Here is a 27,827-nt window from a genome sequence, read left to right on the forward strand (position 1 = left end):
CTTATTATTTTCTTACAAAGCAAGCAGTACACAACAAACGGATTTTGCGGACTTCTCGAACCCTTTCAGCAAAAATAATAAATCAATATTGATTTATTATTTTTTTATCTATCCAATTCGTATTAAATACGGATTTTTAGCAGCTCATTGTTTTAAAAAAATTCTGTAATCTACTCTGAATAAGCTCAGATTATAAGCAAATTTCTTTTCTTCAAATTCAGATTTTCTCAGATTATAAGCAAACCCTTCAATAAACTCACGTGTTAGGGACTAAATACCACCCCAATTCGTCCGCAAATTGAATGTTGCTATTCCCTCCAGAGAAATGTATTCTAATCTTTCACACAGATACAGAAGTCTCGCACATGCTCATTAGCTGCCATGCACTAATCTTATGAAAAAAGAACAATTATCTCAAAAATCGAAACTCGATTGCTACAGAAATAAGGGGGAGAGAGTACAAAAGGTGCGAGTTTCGGCTTTACAAAATCACGAATGGTATTATTTCATTTTCGAAGCGATGACTACGATCTTTTATTCTTGCAATCTTCACAGATCGGCATTTTTTAGATGGCAAAAAATAACTAAGAAACTAAATTCCCTCTATTTTACCGGGTTTATGAAAATTTTCAAACTTCCCTGCATTTTTCCGTTTTTTATTCGATTTTTAAATTCTCTGTGTTTTCCCAGTTTTTCCGGGGGGCGCGGCAACCCTGGTTATGGTTGATGCAAATTTATTATAGAAACAACACACTGCCTCAGATTTCAAAAATTAGTATAGCTGATTAAACTTTTGCGAGATAAAAATAAAAAAAAAAGAACTAAAGAGGAGTTATCTTTTGCAATACGTCAAAATGATGCATCAGAATAATATTATTCAGAGAAATAATTTAAAATTCTGAAAATTTATTAGCAAAAATTAATTACCATAATATTTTGTGCGACGATTCAAACAGCATCCTTTGCGATATTTTATATTTTATTTACAACTTCTACAATTCATATATGAATTAGCTAAAATGTTGGCTAGAAGCCGAAAGTTGGATCGTTTAACTTATTAGTTAATAAGAGAAATTTCAAACTCCAAAAATAATACGGAATCTTATGTCAATTTTAATGAAGTGAAAATTTTAATACTGATTTACACTGTCAAAACAGTTTTATTCTTAAGTTACTCATAATTTTAACATATAGCAATAAAATGTACGTGGAAAAGAATTTCAAAAAAATGTTTACTGACTAAAAAAACAAAAAAAAAGAAGGCACTAAAACAATAAAGACAAACATAAGACACAACTGAAAGAAATATGACATGGCAGGACATAAAAAACAAAAGAATAAATCACTTTGATAAGAAATATTAGGTGTGCAAATTACTCGCACTCAGTCTAAAGTGACAGGGGGGAAAAAAGTGAATTTAAAATGATGTATTTCAATAGTTCCAAATACATCTCAATGCCCATCAAATTTTAAAACTACAGAAAGTAACTTAAAATCACAGATGGAAAAAAGCAACGTTCAACATAGTAAGTATCTCAAAATATTTTTGGGAGAAATTTAAAAAAAAAAATTATTAGAATTGGTGAACAATTGATATTTTGAATTTCAAAATAAGAAATTAATTATTACCCACAATTTTAGGTTTAAAAAAAGCTCTAAGTTAAAAGCTTGTCAATTCCTTATTTCATCTTTGGAATCATTAAGCAAAACTGACAAAAAAAAAATTATTTTTGTCATCATCTCTATCAAATTTGCTATTTATTTTTAAATGGCAATAACATATAAAAATAGTCTCAAGAGAGGCAAACGGATTTATTATCAAGAAAAATAAAGAGATGCATATTAATATACGGCAAAATGCTACACAGTGAGACAAAAAACCTACAATGTGGAAAAAGAGTTAAGAACAATATTTCATACAAGTATCCATAAAGTACGTGTGATATGAGTTAAAATAAATTCATTCCAGCATCAATTTAAAAGAAATATAAAATAATACAATAAGAATAATATTGATTTAGTTAATAAAACAACAGAAAAAAAGGCAAGGAAAGAACAAATCCAAATAAAGAAGCATGTGTACAAAATAGTAAAAGAACTGAAAATAATAATAATAATAATAAATGCCTCTTTAAAGATTTTTTTTTTAATTCAGTTTCATCTTTTAATAATTCTAAGTTTCAAAGAAGCAACAACAATATATAAAAATTGATAAAATAATTCTGATTACATTGTATACAAAAATTAAGTTGTTTTTTTAATTCGTTTTAGAGCCTTATTACAATTTAAATAGGAATTCTGAGCAAAGAGGAAAAATTAATCTAATTTGTTTTTGATTTCAGAAAGATCATAGATAAAGAAAATAATAGAAATTTTTCAAGTTTCTAAAGAATTAAACCAAGTTATCTGGAAAACAGAATAAAAGCTAAATATACAGCCCAATGATAATAAACACATGAAAAATAGTCCAAAACCATACATGTTGAGAAAAAAAAATCCCTAAATCAAAATTAAGTTTCTCTTAAAGAGAAAAAAACACAGGCTGTTAGGCAGAAATAATTCTTTATCACAACAATTTATGATCAAAAACCAAAGCTTTGATCTAGTTGTGTAATACATTTTATAATGAAGTCATAATTAATTGTTTAGAACAAGCTTCGTTTATATAGATTAACATTTAGATTTAAAGCAATGCGGAGACTATTTTGGGACAAAAGAAACCTTGCTATTTTGACCCATGGTCAGTGACAAACACTTCAGCCAGTAACCTCCTCTCCAAGCTTTCATACCAGACTAGTTAAAGGTAGTTTAACCCATTGAGGTAAATTTAAAGGGTAACAGACACTTGCATATGGAATATTCTTCACAGAATTAAGCAATGAACCAGGACCACTCAGATTTCAAAACCAAAAATATTCTTATTACTATGCTACTATGGTTTTATGTTTTATGCAAATCCTGTTTCAAACATCATAATTATTATTAAATACTATGGTTGCTAGAATGTATATAGATAGTTTTAGAATGCATATTCCAATATGTTTTTGGAAAATACTACTAATAATTTTAAAACTTACTGTCAGAAAGAACGCAGAAATTTGAAACCAACTTGAAAAAAAAATTATTTTTATCTAGCAAATTTATATTAAATTGGGGAAGGGAAGTAATACTTGATAAAATGATCACTGAAAATAGCAAAAAAATGTCTTTAAATTGTTTATAATAGAATTAAGAAATTCAAAATGAAATATTAGTTGTACTGAATGCCAATGAGTCATTTTCGTTAGTAAACTTTGAAAAGAAATAAGTGCTTTATACATCAAAAGGAATGATAATTTTAAGCATTATATTCAAAGAATTTTCAAGATTGTGAAAAATTAAAACAGCTACTTAAAAAAGACTTTCTTCTTTATATTCAAAAAGAAATGCTAGCCAAATATAACAGAAAAAAATTATTACTTCAGTAAAGTAATTCAAAAGAAATCTTTTAGATAAAGAAACCATTCAGTTCAAAGAAAATTATGTTATTTGTTTCATAATTTCAAATTTAACAACTACATTTATTAAACAATATACTTACATGTATAGTTGCATTACCAAGAATAATCGATTCCTTAATTCTAACACCAGCACCAATAACAACATTTTTCCCAATGCTGACATTCGGACCCAACTGAAAATAAAGTATCAGTATAATTATCTCTCCTCCATTAGAAACATAGAAAATGCAACAAACTTCTAATACAAACATATGCAATGATGTAGATAATTCAAGACAAATTAGATTCGCATATTATACATATACAGTGGGTAAAAAAAGTTTCTGTACGGAAGACTAAAATAAAAATAAACTAGCATAATTTCTAATCTTTGCTTTTTATCTTTATAAACTACTTATATATTGTTAAGATGAATCTTTAAAAGGGAGTTTCATAATAAATTTCTCTTTTTTACAAAACTCAGCAAATAAGTTTGCAATTTTTAGGATAAATGACGAAATATCATGCAAAAAACGTTTCCGTGCGCAATATACAAATTCCTCCTGACATGCTCTAAAACTAATACACAGTAGTTTGATGGTTTGTCAGAGAGAAGAATATGACATAACAACAGTAGTTTAATTCCAATGTTTCGCTGATCGTCTTAAAATGGAAATTCAGAAATCCATTCGAGAGTTAATGATTCGGTTGCGAAAAAAATGGATTATTTATGAAAAAAATCAGTGAAATGACTTACAAACCAAAGACTACAGTGCAGTATATTATTGAAAGATACCGTGATGTGTAAACATTTGAGCATAGAGATCGATCCGGAAGAACTCCGAAGTTAAATCGCTTGCATAAAAGAAATATCATGTGCAAGGTGCAAGATAATCCCACGGATTAGAGCACCTCAACTTGCAACTGATTTAATGGTTAATAACATTAAATTCGCATCTTCAATTGTGATAAATGTCATTTAAAAAAAAGGTTATAATGGATGTGGGGCCCTAGAAACCTGTTACAAGTCTCTGCTACAGAAAAAGCGTCTCGAGTTTATAAAGAAGCATATAAGCAAGCCTCTATCTTTTTGGGAATTGGTCATTTTTAGTGATGAATCAAAATTTACTATCCGTGGGTCAGATGGTCGAGTTATGATCTGGAGGGAATCAAAACAGCATATGTTACTTAAGAATTTATGTGGAACTGTGAAGCACGGTAATGGTTGAAATATGGTATGGGGGTGTATAAATGTTTCTGGTGTTGGATATTTATGTTTTATAAATGGAAATATGGATAGGTACATACATTTTGACATTCTAAAACAAAACGTTTTAACCAATGCAGATAAACTGTCCCTTGGAATTGACTTTACTTTTCAACAGGACAACGAACCTAAGCACACCTCCAAGATTTGTCAAGAGTAATGTCTCTAGAACGTTAAAAAACAGCTTCATAGCCATCCCCAGTCTCCCGATTTAATGCTTACTGGTCATTTAATGGAAGAAATCGGTCGTGAACTAAAAAAATATGACACAAAGAACAAAGTTGAACTCAAAAGGGTCATTCAAGACATTTGTAGTATTTATCCAAAAACAAACAAAAAAAAAACTGATGGGGGTTATGCCACAACATTTGAGAGAAGTGATAAAGGCCAAAGGAAGGCCTACCGATCATTAAATGCAAGTTAGTCAGCATGAAAACGGTTTTTCATGTACTATGTAAATACCGTACGGAAACTTTTTTTTGTTCCTTATTAGTGGCATTTTTTTATTCTTTCAATTTAAGTATTTAATTTTCTTCATAGTTTTTCCTTTATAATATTCATAAATAATAAATTAAATTGTGTTAAACCAATAAAAATTTTCATAACAAAATATTTTGTGCCAAAAATTAAACTTTTATTAACAGTCATAGCTGCATACAGAAACTATTTTTACCTACTATATATATATATATATATATATATATATAATGATATTTTAACTCTAATTTCAATTTAATTAATTTTCAAGATTTTATATTAATTTAGCCCATAGTAACTTTATTCTAAAATATTCTCTTATTTCGTGATCCAATTCCACTGTCTCTACTTAATTAATTCAAGAGAAGCTTTGTTAAATTGTTGAATCAGCTAAAATCTAACTTTCCCACACTGCGCGTGAAGAGTTAAAATGCCGCTGATCAGGCAAATTCTTTTTTAAAATCTCCCTGTGTTTCCCCTACCTTGTCGACGCGTGTAACGAAAATCCCTATTGAAATCTCGTAATACATTAGCACTGTAAAGAAATATTTTCCCTATCAAAATCATAGGTTATGTAAGACCAGGGATAAAATGTCCAAGAGCTTTTTCCTCATTCCTTTTCTGTGTCGTTCTGTGTGCTCATCGCTTGTAGATAAGCCTGCTTTTTCAAAATGAAATAAAACGACGTCACGAAATAAAAAGTATCTTCACTGTCTTCACACTGCATTCTGCTTCACATAAAATATTGTTATATATATAGGTAGATAGATAGATTTAAATGCAATATAAATGAGCAAAACTTCAAAACAAATATTAAATTCCAAGGCATTTGATACTAAAATCCTAAGGAAACTTTTTGAAAGAATCAAATTATGAACAGATACATTTTAAATTTATCAAAATTTAAGAAAATATCAAAAATTATGAACAGGCACATTGTAAGTTTCTTTTATAAAACCTCAACAAATTTTCCACATTTAAAAATTAACAACAATTTAATAAAATCGGTTTGCCGTAATAATCATAATAATTTTACTGGTAAGTGCACTACTTTGAGATTTAAAACTCAAAAATATAGTAGCCTAATTTGGGAAAAGCAATTTTTGAATGTCTAAGTAGACTTTCCTCCATCAGACTTAAAATTCTGAAATATCTATACTAATTTTTAATCTTGTACTAGTTTCTGCTTTTCACAAAATATACAGGGTGATCAAGAAATAACAGGAGCTGTTTGGAGCTCTGTAGTGTTTTATGTACTGGAAGAAATATAACAAAATTTGGCCACTATGCACATTAAAGTATGCGGTTTCGATTTATCAAGAAAAAAAATTAGTACCAAAAATTATTATTTAATTATTAAAAGTACTTACTTATATTATAAAAAGTAAAATTATTAAAAGTACTTACATGCGCCGTATTATGAACTTTAGCAGATGGGTGAATGAAAACATTACCAATGATGAAAGGACCATCAGGAACATTTTTAGCCAACCAGTTTGGATGGGTTTTCAAATACAGATCCAAATAATGCCTATTTGCATAAATGGCAGACCTATGAAGTAAACAATTAAAAGCATTATTATTAATCATGTTATTTTTAAAAATACAGTGATAAATATTAATATATTACGACTGATTTCCCTAGAAAAATTTTCCATATACTAAAGTGGCAAAAATATTACGGCAATAATTTTTAAATTCTAGAAAATTATTCTTTCTATTTATTGAAAAAAATTCATTACAAAACAATACTGAGAAGTTTGAATACTTTGTTATTCTTTAAAATATATATACTTATTATTTAAAACAAATGTCAAATCAAACAGTAATATGAAAAATGTAATTATTAATGTTCAAACCACTTCATAATTTCAGACGGAAACCCATCTTCTTATCATTTCTGTATCGTATTTTACTTAATAAAATCAATATATGAACATGTCTTTCATGCAAATTATATAAAATAAATTACAACCCTAAAAATAAAATGAATATTATTAAAACAAAATTTTGTTGTTGTTGAGCACTTCCAACAAGTAAAACTTTCTTCAATGTGTACACATAAAGCAGTGTACACACTGAAGATATGTAAGTTAAAGAATTTACAAAATAAAACATTTTACAAACGTACATTAAATTTGCAGGCCTTCTCAATTTTTTTTTAATTCCATATAATGCACAATTAACTAAATTTCTGGGATAGCACACCTAATACATTTGATTAATGTTACAATATCAACTATTTCTAGGTCAAATTAGGGTATAATTGGCTTTTAATAATTTAATCATGATTCATCACAGAATTCTATTTCATAAATGTTCCAATGTTAAAAAAACTCATGTAGCGTTGCTGGCATTTTGTTTGAAATGTGTTTAAGTTGTGAAGTAAATCAGCTATGAATGATAAAATCTGAACAATATATAAAAGTAAATTTGAATAATATATAAAAGTACATTTTAAAAAGTATATCAAAATCCTCTTCTCCAACATGACAATTTTTGTAAAATGTCATTTCTAAGACTCAGTGGAACAACAATTTTTTCGTCTGAACTGCAAAACTATCTAATAATAAATAAAAAGGAGTTGTAGGAGAAGAACTGGATGTTACATACAGAGTGGGACCAAAGATTAAGACTGAACAGACATGCTTACAGAAATTCTCCTCCATGGGATATAGAAACATAAAAAGATATGCAGGGGGCAATACTGGTTCCTGGTTGCAGCACAAGAAATTGTACAAACGTCACAATTTCCCAAAATCAGAAAGCCAATCGTCAGAATGGGCATACAATATTAATGTCACATTTTCTATGCATGTTCACTAATAAAATCAGATCCAACGTTTAAAATAGTACACTCATAAAATTAAAAATACATTTTGGATGTGTATATTACCATAAGAAAAAAAAAATTACCAAGAAAACAGCATAAATTTCAATACATACAACAATAATGGATGGAAATACTCATTTAACAAACAGAAAATAAGCAACAAACTAAATGCTTTCTTACGCAGCAGTTTTTATTTGACTCCACCATCTTGTACTATGGAAGGCATACACTTTGCCTTTACTTGCCAGTGGCGTAACAATGTCTTGCTCTAAACTGATGCAGTCCTTTGCACATCCTGTTATATCAATAGACTGTTCATAACTGAAATAAATAATATAATTCAATAATTAACTTTCACTTTATCCTTTTAGAATATTCAAATCATCTAATTCCACCAACTGGCAAATTTCATTCGTGTTTATTGTTATTATTTGGTTCAATACAATGCATTAGAAATAGTAATTTTCCATACAGATTGAATCTCATTGCAATATTCGTAACTTTTAGGACAGGCTCCTTGATAAAAGCAGGTTTTTCTATAATCTATGGAGAAAAAAAAATCAAAGTTAAGCTTTTGGGATCAAAATTTATCTTAAGAGGAGATTAAAAATCTTCAAAAGAAACTAGCTTTCACTAGTGATTACAAATATTTACGATTACAAATGATAAATTAAGAGAAAATTCCCAATCAAAGAAAGGAAAATCCCAATATAAAAATTAAAATTTTCAAGAATTATTTTTCAAAAACTCATTTTTCTCATGTTCGAGGTCATTCTGGCATTTTAGGGAATGAAAGAGCCGATTGGCTTGCAAAGCAAGCTACAAAACTAAACATCATTGATCCTGTGAGCATCCCCAAATCTCACATTCGTAATGAGAATCACAAAAGGACCATTCTCTTATGGAACGAGAAGAGGCGGCGGTAGCAGGAGGGCAATTGCCCCCCTGTCGGCAGCCTCTTCCCCCCCCCCCCGTCGGCGAGAAATTCAGAATTTCGTCGGCAAAAGTGTTCACCACTTCAGGATGGTTATAGAGAGCGGCGTGTTATCAAATATGATTATTTAAAAACCACCTTGAAGTTAATATATTGTAAACAGTCAAAATATCCAAGTAATGGTTAAAGTGTTTTGATTATATTTGTTAAAATAATCGAAAGGGTGGAAGGTCAATAATATGTCTTATTTTACGGACAATTTTTGATAGGCCAACTAAGAGCTGAACGTAATGGATGTCGAAAACGTTAAGTTCGCAGATTTTCAGACATCTGAATCAGATGTCGTTCATTCAGCTTATAATTTGTACTGCTTTTGACAATATAACTGACAAGGTAACAAGTGAATAAGATTTCAACAAGGTGATAGGCTAATTTTGCTGACAAATTTTGATCGGCCGACTATGAACTCAATGCGATAAGTGTCGAAGTTAAGTGCAGATTTTCGGACATCTGATTAAAATGTCGTTCATATAATTTATAATTTGCACTTGTTTAGGCAATATATCCGACAAGTGAATAAGATATCACATTCTGCCGACAATTTTTATTGGGCCGACTGTGAACTGAATATGATGACTGTCGATGACTATATCCACAGATTTTCAGACATTTGATTCAAATGTCGTTCATCAAGCTTTTAATTTTCACTACTTTGGGCACTATAACCGACAGGGCGATATATGAATAAGACAAAAAATATCGCATTTTCCAAAGAATTTTGATCAGTAGACTAAGAATTTATTGCTCTTGATATCGACGACGTTAAGTCCAAATTCTCAGCCATCTGATTTAGATGTTATAATATTCATTCAGCATATAATTTATATTATATTTGGCAGTCACATTTTTCCCGAATAATCTTTGTCCTTCGACTAAGATTTTACCATTTATTTTCATCTAGCACTTCGATTACCTGCCAGTAGAATTATTAGAGAAATTGAAGTCTTTAAATTATTCATGAATAGGACGATATAATTGTTTTTCATAATTCCTCATTCAAATTCAAGTTCTAAAGTTAATCGTGGTCTTATTCATCTAATAGTTACTTCCTCGATAACGAATTGATAAATTTATTTTATTCATTTCACTATGAGAGTTGTCTGACTAAAATTTAGTTAATGGTTAAACTAAATTTAATCAAACACTCTTTTTTTTTTATACTCTTGTGCATATGCATACTAAAATGAGTTACTTTGCTGTTGCAAAATTATGTTGCTTCATTATAAATCATTGGAGTAAGTAAATTGTATAATTGTAAATTGTTTTTTTAACAGGAAAATATCTGTTTTCATTTGTAATCTAATTTATCAGGCTACAATTATTATTCTAAAAAAGTATTACTAAAAAAGTATTACCGACTACAATTGATGACAATAAATAAATAAATATTTGTGGTATGATAGCTACACTAAAAGAGTTTAACCATGTATGTACTACATTTGCTATATAAATTACTACCTAAATTATTCAAACTTTGCATTCAATATTATGACTATGTAATCGGGGAACTTATTGTTTGTTTTTTTCCTTCTTTCAGTTAATCGCTTCAAAAACTATATAATTCCAGATGCTTTTAAATTTTAAACGGACTTTCTATAAAGATGTCTTGATGAAAAGATGATTAAAATATTTATTCATAGAAAATTTATATATAACATATTAAACCTTTGACATACGAATAAACTTTATTTCCTAATTCAATGGCAGATCTTATTTGAGATAATTATTGTTATTTTAATCCCTAGAATGATGTAAGAGCATTTGAAGTAATGATGCATTTTCCAGTGATTTTTGCATTTGAATTTATTTAATACTTTCTCTTAATTCCAGATTTAAAGTTAAAAATTTAGTAATTCCATAGCGAATCAGACTCGGTATTGTATTCGAAGCGGGTAAGAAAAAACCAATGCATGCAACTGAGGGGATAAAACTCACTTTTTGGGAGGAATATTAGCTTGCAATAATTTCAAAAAAGTACTTAACCATAAGAATGCATGCCTAAAAATGAAGATAGATGAATTCATATTCAAGATTTAATTGTTTCTTAATAAAATGCATTGGTTTTTTTTTTTAAGCCTAAATATATATCGGAAAATAAATACATGGGTTATCTAATGTTTAAGCAGTCCATTTTTTCATAAGAATATTTTTTATATCTGGTATAAAACAGTAAGTTTGTACATATATCTACAATATATTTTCTCCAGCTTTCTTAAGAAGCAACATAATTGTATTTTTTCCGCATTCTATATTGATCCTGTCAGAACTTTTTATTGAATTGAAATTTTTGTTTTATCAAATGTTGTTAAGGTTTTTTTTTTTTTTTTTTTTTTTTGCATTTTGTTGTGCATTTATTCTCCTCGGATTCGAAACACATCTGAATTCCTGCTTGTTTCTGCAATCCTGATTTAACAAATATTTTAGGTAGGGAGACTATGCTGAAAAATGGATTTTCGGTGAAAACATCGTATATTTTTATTTATTATTTCGGATTTCTGAAAACTTTCTTTTATAAAACAATTTCTTTCAACATTCATTTTATATAGATTCCACAATAAGAGCATGCATTTTTTCATTTAGAATGACACGCCATTCTGCCGCAATCTGCGTTTCTACTTATATACCACAATCTAGAATGAAATATAACCATATTTTCTCTAAAATTAGATCTCAGTGCAATTAAAACTCAAGAATCCCATAAAAAAATAGACCCAAATATTAATGATCTTTTGACGGTCAGTAAAAAACATTTGAGAACATTTTTTTTATAAATATCTTTGCAAATTTTTAATAATGTAAAAAAGGGTCAGTATCTGAATAAAAAAAAATCTAAATAATACTTGATTTTAATTAATTAAATGTAAAATTCATTATTATGAGTTATTTTGAAGCCAAATTAGAGATATTGTGCTTGCCCCCCCCCGTCGGATTTGTCTTGCCTCCCCGTCGGCAAATATCTGCCGCCGCCTTTGGGAACGAGCTGTACCAAAATTCGTCAACTGCCTCTTTAACTAAATTATTTTTCCCCAGAATTTCTCAAAGGTACAATAACAAGCATTTTTTCAGTGATTTTCACTTAACAAAATTTCTTACTGGACACGGTAATTTATTTCAATTACTATCTCAAGAAATTTGGATTATCGAACACTGATCTGTGCTCTTGCAGTGTGGGTGGAGTTCAAAATGTATAACACTTGCTTTTTGATTGCTCCAAACTTACTGAAGGGAGAAGAGATTTTATTGTGGATCTCGATGCCTGTAATATTAAGTTTCCACCTCCGCTTCATGTTTTGGTCGACCACAAAATGGCTTTTTTCTCCTTGTGTAAATTTATTGCCTTTGCTGCTTCAATTTTTAATTAGTTCTGTTTATTTTTTCCTGTTGTTTTTATCCTTATTTTTATACGTATATATTTTTATCTATGTATGTAGTTGTTTCTACTTACTTCTGTAAGCCTTGTGCTGTACTTTGTGGTGCACAAGGATTGACTTATTATTAATTAAAAAAAAAAAGGGAAAGTGATGGCGTTTTTAAGATTATGCATACTATGACAATATTTGAAAGCCAACGACAATAATTGCGTTATTTTCAGTGGTACGTTTAAGAAAAAACCTGCAGCATAAATTAGTATGATTCTACATTTTAACACAGTAACACCATATAAACAGAACATGCAAACAATATTAAAAACTATATCTCTAAGGATAATTTTTGTAGTAATATATAAATAGATAGAACTGCCTGAAATAGAATTTAGCAAATTAAAAAGTAAGACATATGTAAAAGATAAGTAACTACGCAAATACACAAATGTAACACTGACTTCAAAGTGGACAGTTTGTAACCTCAGTAAAATCCAAGCCAACTTCAGTAATCGTTAAATTGAAATTGTTAATTTGTAAAATATTACACATTCATTAATTCTGGATGAGATAATATAAGTTTTAATAGTATTCTGAATACTGTGATTCAAATAAAGTAAGTTTTAATACTACCTGGCATATCTGAAGAATAACAAACATTAAAATAAATTAGCTCAGAGTTGGAAAAACACACCACACAATTTTATACGATTTCTTCAATTAACAAATTAATATCAAGCACTTTACAAAGAAAAATTTAAAATTTAAAACTTAATTAATTTTTTATCTACTATAAATTCTAAAAGTTTATTCTTACCCATTATAAAAGTCTTGTTGTTTCCGTTTGAAAACAGTAGCTAAGAAAGTAAATATGTCCAGTGAACATAAATAAACACCACAATTAATGATTTGACTCACAAAAGTAGATGGCTTTTCAACATAATGTACAATCTGAAAAAACAGGTTAATTATTATAAGATTAAAAGGGTTTAATAACACTGATCTTAACTATAATATAAAGTAAGGTGATTTAATAATGGATTCAATTCTAATTAGGTTACAATATGTAATTTGTAGGGTCACAAAAATATAGAAAAATCATTTTTCAGTCATGTTATTATTATTATTTTGCCAAGAAACCTATTTCAGAAAACTATTACGTTAAAAATTTCAAAATTAACATATTTAATTAGTTTACCATTAACTAATGCCACACTGACAGGTATACTTGGGAGTCATAAAATGCTTTTGCAATTAGAATATATTTAAGAAATTCTGCTCAAAAACCACCAATTATTAAATTTAAATAATTCAAAATAATTATTAAAATCCATTTGAAGTACAAATATACAGGAAATTAAATATGGATAATAATATAAAAAGTAAATTAAATATAACATTTAACAGGCAGTAAAATTTTCCAATTTTGATTATTTGAAAAGAAAATATCAATCGATGGTGAAACATTAAAAAAAAAATTCAGATTACTCATTTGAAATTCTGAATATAAGGATCACACATATGAGCATCTTGAAATTTATGAATTAATTATTACTAGTGTATTCTTAAATCGATATTTTTATAAAAACTAGATACAATTCATGCAATATTTAGACATGTTTAATATATTTAATTATCAAATTAAGGTTCCCAATATTGAATGTCGTTAAGTTCTACATGTCAAGAATATAATCAAGTGATAATAAAATTGAGCATTTCCATAGATAAAAATTCAAACAGGAAGAACAGTCGTTCTATCCATAAAATATACATTGAAGGAGGATAATTATCGTAATTATAAGAACGGGTATTTTCTTCTAAATAACAAAAAACAAAAGTGTAATATAACTTGATATCAACACATAAAAAAAATAGCACATCACCATGGTAAACAATAATGAAACATCTACCTTGTGTGTATTTTTATCTTCAACTATACACCCATACTGCTGTGCTTGTTGCCGAGTTGCCTGAAAGGGAAAAAAATATTTAGAAAAAATTCATATCATCTTTCCTTTCTTGAAAAATTTAAATCAAATTCAACCTTATAAACTGCAGTTTAAAATACACCAATGACGAAAATATTAAGAACACCACTCACTCACTCAAATTCTGAATTGACCTTTTAGAACACACAGAGACATTATAAACTAGATTCACTTTGAAAACAAGACTTTCTACTCATCAGAAACAGTATAAACATTCAATCTGCCTCTTTATTGAGAAACAAGATATTTGAGTGACAACAGAACATTACTGTAAACGCCAAAAATGGTGGTTACAATTATCACAAAAACAGATAATCTTTTTTTATTTTTTTCATACAACAGTGGCACAAGTCATCAAATGATGGCAGTGAAGCTAAACCACTTTCAACAAAACACAGAATAGTGGACAAAACTCGTTTGTGAATAAAAGAGAAACCAGATGACTGACATATATTTAGTGCACTAATGAATGAGCCTGTAATTAAAATTTTGAAAAATCCATCCTCAATGGGCTTCTAATAACAAAGAAGCAACTTCCTGCCAAATTTCATGTTTGTAACTTCAAAGAAAAACATTGAAGTTAGACTTGATCTGTTGATCAAGACAAACCTCTATATAGAGAGATTTCAATTAGGGGGGGGGGGGGGTCTGTAATTTTATAAGAAAAGCAAAAATAAAGATCTTTACCCTGAAAAATGAAAATATTTTATTTCTTTAAAAATGTTACATACCAGATCTAGCAGGAGTTTTTATATACAAAAACTAAAATTTGTCGAAATTGGTCCAACAAATAATTTTCAAATGAACAAAGACATTAAACAAAAAAAAATGGAAGAAATCAAGATCACTGAAAACCTACAGCTCCAAATTAAAATCTCCTCATTCAGAATTTTATGTAATCGATTAACATAATTACACACGGCAATGAATTATAAATCAATATAGTACAGTCAAATCCCTTTAACAAGATGTTCAAAAGATTGCTCTAAAATGACATATTAGAGAACAATGATCAACAAATGCATAACGGACTGAAAAGGCTCCACTGTAAATATTTTTAGAGCAGCTTCTGCCATGTTTGGCATATCTCTTTAACACACCCAATCTGCATATTTTTCTTTAACAACATGTAAAAAGATTAGACATTTATCAAGCATAACTAAAACAAACTTTTCGCCATCTTTGAATTTCACTGAAATTCAAACATTTTTTGAGTCACAAGTATAACATAGTACATATTTCATACTGCAACCTTCAGGGCAACCTTCCATTTTAATACACAAAAATGCACATTGTTGGGACAAGTCATTAAGTGTTATCTTAATATGTGTTGGCACCTCTGGATCTATTCCACTCTGGATTCCTCCTTTGAATTCTTCTCTTTTGTTGGTTTTCTTTCTTGATACTTCTAGTAATGCTTTTTATTTATTACATAAAATGTGTAGGGAAACAAAATAATAAGCTTTCTTTGCACTTCTCGGGAAAATTAAACACTTTTTAAGGGCCTTTCTTCAAACTTAAGCACTTTTAAGATGCTTAAAAATGGTTTTCAAGTTTAAGCACTTTTTATAGCATTATGCAACGTGAAACAGTTAGCACTTAAGAAATTTTATGCCAAAAAATGTAAGAAAAACATGTAAAGTAGGATTATTTTTCTTGGGCTCGTTGAAAGGCTTAAGCAAAAAATATTGCTCCCAAAAATATTATGTATTTTTATAAGTAGAACGTTAGAATTACATTAAAATATAACTATAGAAGGAAGTATTTAGTAACTTACTCACAACAATCATTCACTAAAAGTAGTTCAATTTAAGGTTTTCGACTAATATTTCCATTATGACCTCATGTTTCAAAGGTATAGGTTTTTTTTTTGGTTTTTTTTGTTAGAAATTGTTTGTTACCTTTATATATTTTCTGTTAACGTTCTTAAAGTAGAATTATATTTGTTATTGATTTCCATACAGCATCTTTCTGTTTAAAAAAAATTTCAGTTACATTTGCTTTGATACGGCAATTACATTATTAATAATCGTAAATCAGCAATATCAAAAGACGTTTTCCTTCTTTACTAAAATACCTAATTTTATACAGTAAAATTTTATGGGAATTCTAATGCTAAGTATTGAGCTAATAAAACTTTATTTAAAAATATTTACCCTTTTTCTGCTTTCTTATATGCTAAATACTAGTTTTACAATTTACAAAATTGCAGATCTATATAAAGATACAGAAAATTTAGAATAACTATCTTTATAAGCACTAAAAATTGGTATCATTTTAAATTACTTTCCATGCTTTTATCATACCACTGTGTAGTAAAAATAATAATCTTGTTCACAAAGGAAATTACCAAACTTTTAAACAAATATGGTTGAAGAACATAATATTAGCTGGAACAATAAAGCCTATATTCTCAAAGGATTTGTTTTATCTTATCACAATTATGCAAGAGCAACTAAATGATATTAGTATTGCATTAAATGTACCCACAGCAAAATAAAAATATTAAAGTAATAAAAACTACATCAGCAGAAATTAAAACTATTATAATAGCAAAAAAAAATAAAAAAATGATCATTTAAAATATAGCTCAATATCAGTAAAATATATGTAATATTATTTGTTGTGAAGCATGATGCAGTTTGAAGACAATGAAGATACTTTTAATTTTGTGACGTCATTTTATTTCATTATGAAGAAGCAAGCATATGTACAAGCGATGCGCACACAGAGCGACACAGAAACGGAATGAGGGAAGAGCTCTTGGACATTTTATCCCTGGTCTTATATAACCTATGATTTTGATAGGGAAAATATTTCTTTACAGTGCTAATGTATTATGAGATTTCAATAGGGATTTTCATTACACGGGTGGACAAGGTAGGGGAAACACAGGGAGATTTTTAAAAAAGGAATTTGCTTGATCAGCGGTATGTTATCTCTTCACGCGTAGTGTGGGAAATTTAGATTTTAGCTGATTCAACAATTTAACAAAGCTTCTCTTGAATTAATTAAGTAGAGACAGTGGAATTGGATCACGAAATAAGAGAATATTTTAGAACGAAGTTACTATGGGTTAAATTAAGATGAAGTTACTATGAAAATTAATTAAATTGAAATTAGAGTTAAAATATCATTACATATATATATATATATATATATATATATAGATTATTTTCTTTTACAAAAATGATTTATGAATAGAAAATAATATGGACAGTAAAAAATAACCTAAATGTAATCTGAAAATAAAAATACATATTACAGGAAAAAAAACTATGCTTCTTTTAATTATTATTTGTAACCTTGTTTCACCAATCTTCATTATTTATGAGTATGGGACTTATTTAAAGCTGCTTTACTTAGAGCGTAAGATTTTTTAATGATTCTTCCATAACAAACTAACAGAATATTAAAACTCTTATAACCATCTAAAAAATAATGATACTACTAATGCATTAAGAATTCACAGACAAGAGATTCAAAGTAGTTTCATTTTATTTAGTTCAAAATCTAGGAAGGTAAAAAATAATCCTAAATAATATATACCTTAAAGCTAAAATATGTAAACCAGCAAAATTCCTCATTCTAATTAATTTAGTTGCCTTGTAAAAAAAAAAGAATATCTTCATATTTAGTTATAATATTTGTAAATATTTTTAAACAAATTATGAAATGAAACTTAAAACTTACTTCTGTGCCTAAGACAGTTATCCACCCCTCATTCTCTTTATGAAATTCTGTCATCTCAACTAGTGGAAAATCTCCACAAACATCACCATTAATCAAGAAAAATGCTTCAGGATCTCCACTTTGAATCTGATCACGGAAATGGTAAATTCCTCCTGCAGTTCCCAAAGCAGTATATTCTTGAAGATACCTTGATTGGAAACATTACAATGTAAACAAAAAAATTTTTTAAGAATGCATGATAAAATATATTCATTTATCTGTAATTTGAAGATAAAACATTTATCTATGCATTTTGAAATGGCCAAAATCTTCAAAATTCACATATTATGAAGCTGTAACATTATCCGCTTCCCTGATTATCCCAAATTATCTCAGGTTTGTATATATATTGCACTTAATTATTATCACGAGATAACTTGCATCTCGCATGATTTGTAACTATGATTTGTTTAATGATGTTTTTCTTCAGCCTGAAACTCAAAAATGAAGAAAATATTCTGCTTTTAATGGAAGTTTACAAAGTTTTATCGGAGAACTTTGTCTTTGGATGATGGGATTGGACGGACTGCTTTGCCCAATAGTTTTTGTGGCAGCTGCTGTATAAGTAAGGTTAGTTATATTGGAAAAGAGTCATACAATCGGCGATTGCATATGAAAAAAAAAATTGCAGAGCAGATTATTTTTCAGGTAATGATTGTGAAGGTGTAAACTTCAAACATATTTGACTTTTTCATTTGCTTGAGTTAATTAGGGAGAAAAAATTGATGATGAAACTATATGCTTTCACACTTGTAAAAAATACTTTTAAAAAATCAGCTTAAAAAACCTGATTATTATGTTTTGTTTCAATTCCTTATATTTAAAAATGAATTTTTTTACAGATAAGCATTCCATTCTTATTCTTTGATCATGTATTTTAATGAGAACAGAAAATAAAAATCCAATATAAAATAATGTTTTTAAAAAATGTAATTGTAATTTTATTATTAATTTCATGTTCAGTACAATGTTGAAGCTTTTAATTTCTTTAAAAAGAAGTATAACATATGTGTCCTTTTTAGAGGATCATTTACAAATAACAGTTTGATTAAATCTGGTGACAAAAGTGAGAGCCAATAGCATTCCTAATTTTTTTTTTTTTTTTTTTACTTAAGACATAACAAATGGCATTCCCTAATTAAAATTTAGAATTGGAAAAATTTTGAAAACTATTTTTGCAGTAATGTAATTATCATAAAAAAGCACTTTTTCTTTATTAAAGGATTTGAAAAATTTCCATTTCATGATGACTCACGAATCTCTAAAAATAATTACTCTAAATTTTTGAGATTCTCTCTGATTACTCTAAAAAATTATGGATATTATTCCAGATTTTCATTTAAGTTATCTTTACTGTTGGTTAGTCTACTAATGGAGAATATTATCTTACAAAATGCTTCAACAGAACAAGCGCACTTTGAAGCAGAACAGCTTATTTACAAGTAATTTTACATATGGGTGAGATATAAGAATAAATTGGAATAAACAGGAAAAAAATTATATGGTTTAAACAATAAATTAAAAAAAAATTTAATGTATCTTGGTCACAGGAACTTTCCTATGATTTTTAAAGCATCTGAAAAGGTGGATAGAGAAGGACTTTTGAATGCAGATGCTTTTTAAAATAAAATATGAAAATAAACTAAGCAGCACTAGTATATTCTTTCAAAAAGTTCTAGAAAATAAAATAAGACATCAAGTAAGTTGATGAATTTAATGAAACGAAATAAAAAATATGGCTAACTCCAGGTAGCCCTAATTTTAAATATTTAATGAAAATAAAAAATAAAAAATGCTAATTTAAAAACATATTGAATTACTCTCGACACATTACTCTTAATGTTCAAAAAATAACTGGGCTGTTTATTATTAACTCATTTTCAAAATCATGATAGACACTCTCTCTAAAGCACTGCATACACAACTAACTCTTTTCAAAACACACAAGATCAGAATGGCCCCAGACAACTATTCAGCAAAAAACAACTACAAAATTGACAATAGATAGTCCATTGATTAATCACAGAAGTCTGGTAACCCTTATTCCTCTTCTAAAAAAAAAAGAGGTTGAAGAAACTGGACTCTTCTGTGATAGAGAATTGCATACTATAGGCTGTCATTGCCCAAACAATAAAGTTTGATCTCAGGAACCAACAAATTCTTAAAATATATAGAGAATGTTATGAAAGTATAGTACTTGTAGAAGTACTCATAGAATACCATGGCATTCGTAAAAATAGTTATTACTATACAAAGTGCTTTTTAAATTGTAATTGTGTTAAGTCATTTACTTTAAAATTTTATGAACTTAAAAAATTCATAACAAAGAAGACTGCAGATGATAATTATAGACAGTGATCATATTTAATTAATTTTTTTAGAAATATGGCACATGACTAAAATGCCTTAATGATCTTCATCAAATTGTGATCAGAAGGCTTTAATTTCTCAAGGGCAAGAATTAAAAAATTTACTGTGCCTGATTTTTATTAACAAAAATAAAATATGATTTCAATATTTATCCCATTAGTATCTAATTTAATTGGATACTAATAATATATAATTATTGAAATGGAAATATAATATATATATATTATTGAAAACATCAAGATAGATAATATAAAATTAAATATTTATTTTCTTGAAAAAAGTTTATTGAAATATCAGCAAGAAAGAAAGAAAGAAAAGAAAAAAATATTAAAAGAAAAAAATTACTTTTGAATTTCTTACATTATTGGAAAAATAAATTACAAAATGGCAACACTTTGATGCTAAAATTCCATTTAAAAGTTGCATTAAGTCAAATTTTTAAGCATTGAAGTATTCATATCGACTTCTTAAAAACAAAGAAACAGTGGAATGCATTTGATTTAATCACAAAATGAAATGAAACTATACTATTAATAAGATTAATTAAGTTAAAAAATTTAAGAAAAAATCATAACTGTCCAACTACAAAATATTTTTTTAATATCTTATAAAAGAGAATATTCAATCTCAATTGATCAGAAATATTAAGTATCAGGTTGTACTTCATTGGTTCATTTGATCTACAAGCCATTTCAATATGAAATTCTTTCAAAAAAGTATAAGTTTCATAAAAATTATGAATTCCAAATTAGTAACAGTAAATAATAGAGAAGTTTTATAATAGTTAACAGAACTTACTAAGAAATAAGAGACAAGGATTGTTACAGACACAACTAATAAAATCTTATTTTAACAGATTTGCTAATAACTTATCTATGAAAAAAAAATCATGATAAAATTGTTTAGTATTTTTTAAAAATAAAATTATTTAGTATTTTTAAAAGATAAATTCTTCAATATAACTCAAAAACCCTTTTATACTTTTTTCTCAAAAGAAATAATACACCAATATATGCTATTTAATTGAAATATACTTTTAAAGATGCATCATCTATAATTCTCTAAAATTAATTTTGTAAGAGTGACATTTTTATATGCCATACAACATTCATTTAATTAAATCAATAAATTTTCAATAGGTAATCAAAGTATGCAATTTACGATGTTCAGTTTCATGCTTTATGAAAAAGAAATGGCTTTAAAAAAATATTTTTAGTTTTCCTAAAAAAATATATAAACATCAAATCATCTGAATCATTAGCTTTACTCTTCACATACTTTACGTGGCAGAGGATAAAAAGAGGTTTAAAAAGTTCTAAATTGTATATTAAAAAATACATGCATAAATGAATAAACATGTAGAAAATATAATTTAAAACAATAACAACATTTGACTTTAAAAATCATAAGAAACTAAATCATAAGAAAAAATAATATAGATAAATAAACCTCTTCACACTTGAATCATTGTGCATAAAATTTTAATAAATGATTCCATTAATATTATAAGATAATTTTTTATGAGCTGTGCTACTTTGAAATAAAAGTTTTATTCTTCTTGAAAAAAGTGGTAAAATACAGATTGAAGAGGTGTGTTTTTAATTAGATGTTAGTAATTCATTCCAGTGATGCAATGTGAAAATTTGGAGAAGTGTCTTAATTCAGTTGTAATCCTCATCACTTGAATACAGTTGAAAAGCCATTGCTTACAAATGGAACATTCATCTAACTAAACTCAATAAACAGAAATATCTCGGGTACAAAATATGTTTTCTTCAGTATCTAATTACATGACATCTTCTGTTTCAGACATTTGTGGCATATTAAATCAAATCATAACCCATAGAATTAGAGTTGTTTATGGATTCTTTTAGTATTGAACTATAACATTCTATGTATAGCTTAATTTTAAATTTCAAAAATCTGAACATTTATATTTCTCAATGGACAACACATGAAGGTTAAGAGGTTAATTTAGGAGTAAAATATTACCATAAAATTTTTTTTATTTAGTTTACGTAATAATCAGTTATATTTTTATTAATATTTTTAAATAGTATATACTTGTTTTTCATAATTAACATATTTCTTAGTATTCCTGAATATCAGAGCTAAATATTATTTACAAATTAAATTAGGAAAATAATTAATAGTACAGTATACCGTACAGCTCTAATATTCTTTTAAATTATTAACCTGAAAAAACAAAGAAAAATTCTCACGTAACTATGCATTCCTATTGAAAAAACACTGCATCTGTAAAATTTAAAATAACCCATACAAAGTTGTTTCTTTTATACATAAAAATGCTTAGAAAATAAATTATGAAAAAGTGTAATATAGTAATAATTATAAATGGTCTCAGTTGCAATTATGTAACAAGCATTCAAAATTGCATGTACCTTTTACTAGAGAAAAAAAAAAAATCGGGCTAGTTTCCTCTACCTCCCTAAAGTTAAATTATCAGTTGAGCAATCAATTTCAGAAGCTTTTTTAAATTTAACATTCAAAATTGCATAAAAAGTACTTATAATAAAAGAATACAATCCTAACATGATGCTAATAATGTATGTTACAAAAATCATACCACAAGGCACCATTATCAGAGCTTACAAAATTCAGAAATTGTTTATCACATTTAAGAGAAAAGATTTGAAAATTTTTATAACTTCTATAGTGTTAGATATTCCGTTGTTTAGGAGAACCTTCTCAAGATTGTTCTTCCTTTTTCTCATATGTAGAATATAATCATCTTTGTTTGACTGGGCAAAAAAAAAGCTTTCAATCATCTGATCAATTTTTTTTCTTTTTTCCCCTTATTTGGAAAGAAGTATTTTAAAGTGAAATATGATGTATTGGTACAATAAAAGATGTTGAACAAAAGGAAGAGTTATAAATTCATCAGTTGTTCAATGTATTTTCATATGAAATTTTTTGTAAAAAAACTAAACTCTCCAATTTCAGAAGTTCAATGTACTTTAATGGAATATTTCTTTAGTTTACTTGGAAATAATACCCATACAGAACAAATATTTCCTCTGATAAATTATAATTATGTAAGTGAAACTATTCAGCAATATTGCATTACTAAAGATTCTGTTGCTTGCCAAGATTACAGGATTGTATCAGGTTATTTCATGATTCCTTGAAAAAAACATTCCAGAAAATATACAACTAAGCATTAATAAATGATATTAAATAGTAAGTAATATGTTTATATCTCCTGCTTTCTTTTTTATATATATATATCTTTCCGTTATCAACTTTTTCACTATTTATTATTATAATTTTGCATATTTACTACTTTCTTTTTTTATATCTTTTAGTTATCTACCTTTTACACTAATCATTATTTAATTTTGTATTTTCACTTAAAATATTTCCACTTTATAGCTCAGGAAATGTGGTCATTTTAAATGGTATTACATCAAAACATATACATGAAAAGTAAGATACTATTCATGATATTGGAAATATCCCCATTGTTTTCAAAAGAAATTGTTGCAAAAATATTTTGGCTGAAATAAGCACAGAAAAGCTAAAAGAAATACTACAAATATACATGCAAATATAAAACATATACTTACATTGAAAATTATAAATCATGATTAAAAGATTATGAAAGTTAAATAATACTTATATAACAAAAAGAATGTATGATTACAAAACACAAGAATACATTGAAAGGAAATAAACAAAAACAATGAGAGAAAATATTAATAACAGAGCAATATGCATGCAAATTTAGAAAGCATACACATTGATGCCATACAATTTTTATGTCGCACAATTTGACCTAATTATCTTTCTCCACTCCTTGTATTATAATACTAAGTTTGCAATGGTTTGTGAATCAATCAGTTAACAGAAGAAGAAAAATTTCCATGCATATCTGCTTATATGTAATTTTGAACATTTGAAAAAAAAAAAAAACTTAATCATCATAGGGGAGAGTCAAACATAGTTCTTGGAATTAATATTTTACAGCACAATTTCAGCTTGGGCTGAGACAAGTTAAATGCATAAACTCAAAAAAATCATACCCGATATTGATGTTATATTCCTTTACCATGGAAGAAACAAACTGGTTAATTGATTCATCTACTTGATAAAATCCGATGAGTAATATTTCTCGTAGATTTGGAACTTTACAACATGCTTCAATTAAATGTTGAATAGTTGGGACGCCAGCAACAGGAAATAAAGGCTTTGGAATATCAAATGAAAGCGGGCGAAATCTTGTCCCTGGAATATACATATAAGAAATTTCAGAATTCAGTCATTAATTGAAATCAAATGCAATAAGCTTCCATCATTAATTATATGGATAATATTTTTAACTAGTTTTCATCCAAAATAATTTTAATAATTCAAATTAATAAAAAATATAAGAATTGAATAGTGATAAAAAAAATGTATTTCAACGAATAAAATTATCTCTCAAAAGAACAATAGATAATACCAGAAATATTGCTAAAAACTAACCTTTCTGAGGGCCTCCTATTAAAATGACAGCCTTGTACATATCGAAAACGCCGGTGATCACCAAAAAAAAATGAAAATTACTAAAACGGAAGTGAAGGTCGATCACAAATAAACATATATTGTTTTAAAATATTCACAAGAATTATGTTGATCTCGGATTTTCTCACTAATTTACCTAAAAACTGTCATTACGAAACGAATTCAGCAGACAACTCATAGTTTACCTTACGTTGCCAAAGAAATGATACGTCATTATAATATATATTTTGTAGCCACTTGAAGCGGAAAAGGGGGCAGGGGAGGACGAAAAAAAAAAACCTTCCATTATTTTATTTGCGATCATTTACAATAGCTCATTTTTTTATTTTTTTGATTTTTGTTAAACATTACAACCAGATATTCCCAATAACAGATTGACGACACTTAGCGAGTAAGCGTCACAGAAAAATATTCACATTTTATTATGTTCATTAGGTCAAAAAACGCAGTCAAGAAATCTTTTAGCCACTTCAGAGACAGAAATATTTTATAGTTTCCATTTATGCAACATGATCAACATTTTGTTTATTTTTGTAATTTGTTTTGTACATCTCTTTGCTAGATAGTTGGCAACACCAGTAATTTCTATTAGGTAGTTGGCAACACCAGCAATCTCAGGAACTTGTTATTCAGGTGTCTAGACGTTGCTGTTGAGCTACTGCGCTTTGGCCGCTCTTTCAGTGTTTTGAAATATTTTTATCATGGCATCCATTCTTGATTTGTCTGCATCTTCTGATAGCGAAGATGATGTTGATTATGTCCCTCCTACTAATGCAGCTGCTAGTGATTCTTCTTTCGACGAGGAAGATGTAAGTGAGGATGAGGGCTTCAATTCCGGTGAGTTGATCGACAAAAAACCGAAGGCAACTAAGAAAGAACAGCCAGCTGAAGCTGACAAAGAAGCCGAAATAAAATCGGGTTCTCCTGCTCAAGTTGATGAAAAGCAGCGTGCCAAGGATTTGTGGGAAAGCTTTTTAAGTGATGTGGAATCAATTATTCCAAAGAAATCCAATCCCGCTGTGTGCAATGGTAGTACCACAGCTGAAATCCAAAACGGAAGTGAAGTTAAAGATACCAAAATTGAAGCTAAACCCATGCCGAAAGTATTTGAATTTGCTGGAGAAACTGTCACTGTTGATAAAGATTTAAATTCCTGTGATTCAACTGCGGAAAAAAATAATTCGGCGCCCATCCCAACGGCAAAACCACTTGGCATGCCTAAGAAACGGGGTATTGAATCTGTTCTTGGTGCCATTATGAATAAAAATAAAAAGCTGACTGTGCTGGAAAAAACTGTTATTGATTGGAAAACGTTCAAGAAGGATGAAGGGCTTGACAACGATTTAGAAAAATTTAATAAAGGTAAACAAGGCTTTATTGAACGGCAGAGATTCCTTGAAAGATCTGACCTGAGATCCTTTGAAGTGGAGAAGTCTATGAGGCAAACGCTACGAAAGAAGTAAATTCTGCTTCAAATTAACATAATCATTTCATTTCTGAATCTGAAAATATCATTTCTACATTATTAGTCTAAATTCTTCAATCACTGTCAGTGTATGAATACTATGTATTCAATATTAATTATTTGTGAAATGTCATCATTTTCTTTATTTACTTGAATGGAGATTTTCTTAATAAAAGTTTGGTGATGAATTGTGTTATTTTGTCTTATTTATTATAAGATTGAAGTTCTTTTTTAGAATATAAGTAAATCCCCTTTCTACCTGGATTAAAAAAAAAAAATTGCATATGGAAAGTAACAGAGTATTATTTTAAATTGCATACCTTCAAAGTTAAATTGGATTAAAGATGAAATAGGATAAAACACATATTATGAAAGGACATTTTATTTTCATTATATATGATTGTTATTGAAGTAATAGAAAATTTTCCTTTTATTGATAGTTCCGTAGTGCTCGAAAATTTTCCTTTTATTGATAGTTCCGTAGTGCTCAGGGATATGGTATACATCTGAAAACTAGGTGATATTCTAAAATGCTCATTCTTCTATGGAGCATAATATTCAAACTGAAACAATATTCTTTTTTTATTTTATCCCAAATTACTGATAATTTATAGCAAAATATATTTGCAGAAATTTCTTTAATCTGTTTTAAACATACTTTGTTTTTGTAAGCAAATAATTAATTCAACAAAAACACTAAAAAATGATGAAGAGCAGTGGAAATTGAAATCCTAAAGCATTCTGATAAAAATTTCATGTACCCAAAATTTGAATTTAAAAAAACTTTGTTTAAAATTGAGTAAGCAAAAGACAATGACAATTTTTTAAACTAAAGCTAAGAAGCAAAATTTTATTCTTACCATTTAACAGTTTCATAAAGTAACACATAATAAACAATATAGAATAAATATGTTAAAAACTTCATAAATTTTAAAAGCTTAGTTTATAAAATTTTCAAAAAAAAATGAAGTATTTGAGTATAGTTTGGTTTAATATATTGCGTAGCAGTTAAGTTCTCAAATGAATTGATTACCATAAATATTTATTCACTATCATTAAGACATAAAGTTTGAATGTATTTAACTAATGAAAGCAATAGGAAATTCATGAGATTAAGCAAAAATATTTGAATGTGCCAAAATTCACTGTAATAATATTAGTATAACTTCTTTTGAAGCTGGTTTAGTGACTTTTAATCTCATAAGTTAAAATAATTTTTTCCCAATAATGGATAAAATAAGTAATTGTTGATATTTTCTCTTCTTTTGTTGAAGAGTTCAGAATATTTATCCATTCAAAATTTTGGGAATGTTTTGATGTTAACAACTCATGGCTT

At 27.8% G+C, this 27,827-nt stretch overlaps 2 protein-coding genes across 4 annotated transcripts in view; one reads left to right on the forward strand and one right to left on the reverse strand.

Annotated features, from left to right (window-relative positions):
• The window catches only part of LOC129958525 (mannose-1-phosphate guanyltransferase alpha-A-like), a 36,161-nt gene extending 10,958 nt beyond the window's left edge, over positions 1-25,203 (reverse strand). For all 3 annotated transcript variants that reach the window (XM_056071058.1, XM_056071059.1, XM_056071060.1), the window contains exons 1-8: positions 24,988-25,203; positions 24,546-24,747; positions 18,094-18,280; positions 14,323-14,382; positions 13,230-13,363; positions 8,237-8,377; positions 6,631-6,775; positions 3,581-3,673 (exon numbers count right to left, since the gene is read on the reverse strand). In XM_056071058.1, coding sequence (XP_055927033.1) covers positions 3,581-3,673; positions 6,631-6,775; positions 8,237-8,377; positions 13,230-13,363; positions 14,323-14,382; positions 18,094-18,280; positions 24,546-24,747; positions 24,988-25,027 — 1,002 coding nt within the window. In that variant the 5' untranslated portion in view covers positions 25,028-25,203. The remainder of the gene's footprint in view (positions 1-3,580; positions 3,674-6,630; positions 6,776-8,236; positions 8,378-13,229; positions 13,364-14,322; positions 14,383-18,093; positions 18,281-24,545; positions 24,748-24,987) is intronic.
• A 429-nt stretch (positions 25,204-25,632) lies between these two features.
• Positions 25,633-26,679, forward strand: LOC129958748 (craniofacial development protein 1-like). The gene has a single exon (XM_056071404.1). It carries the CDS (start codon positions 25,728-25,730, stop codon positions 26,487-26,489), a length of 762 nt encoding a protein of 253 aa, XP_055927379.1. The 5' UTR covers positions 25,633-25,727; the 3' UTR covers positions 26,490-26,679.
• Positions 26,680-27,827: the final 1,148 nt, after the last annotated feature.

Source organism: Argiope bruennichi, chromosome X1 (assembly GCF_947563725.1).
Source record: "Argiope bruennichi chromosome X1, qqArgBrue1.1, whole genome shotgun sequence".
Classification (NCBI taxonomy): Eukaryota; Metazoa; Arthropoda; class Arachnida; order Araneae; family Araneidae; genus Argiope; species Argiope bruennichi.

Coding starts and splice junctions, on each gene's coding strand:
- LOC129958748 (XM_056071404.1), top strand. CDS start 25,728: ATGGCATCCATTCTTGATTTGTCTGCATCTTCTGATAGCGAAGATGAT.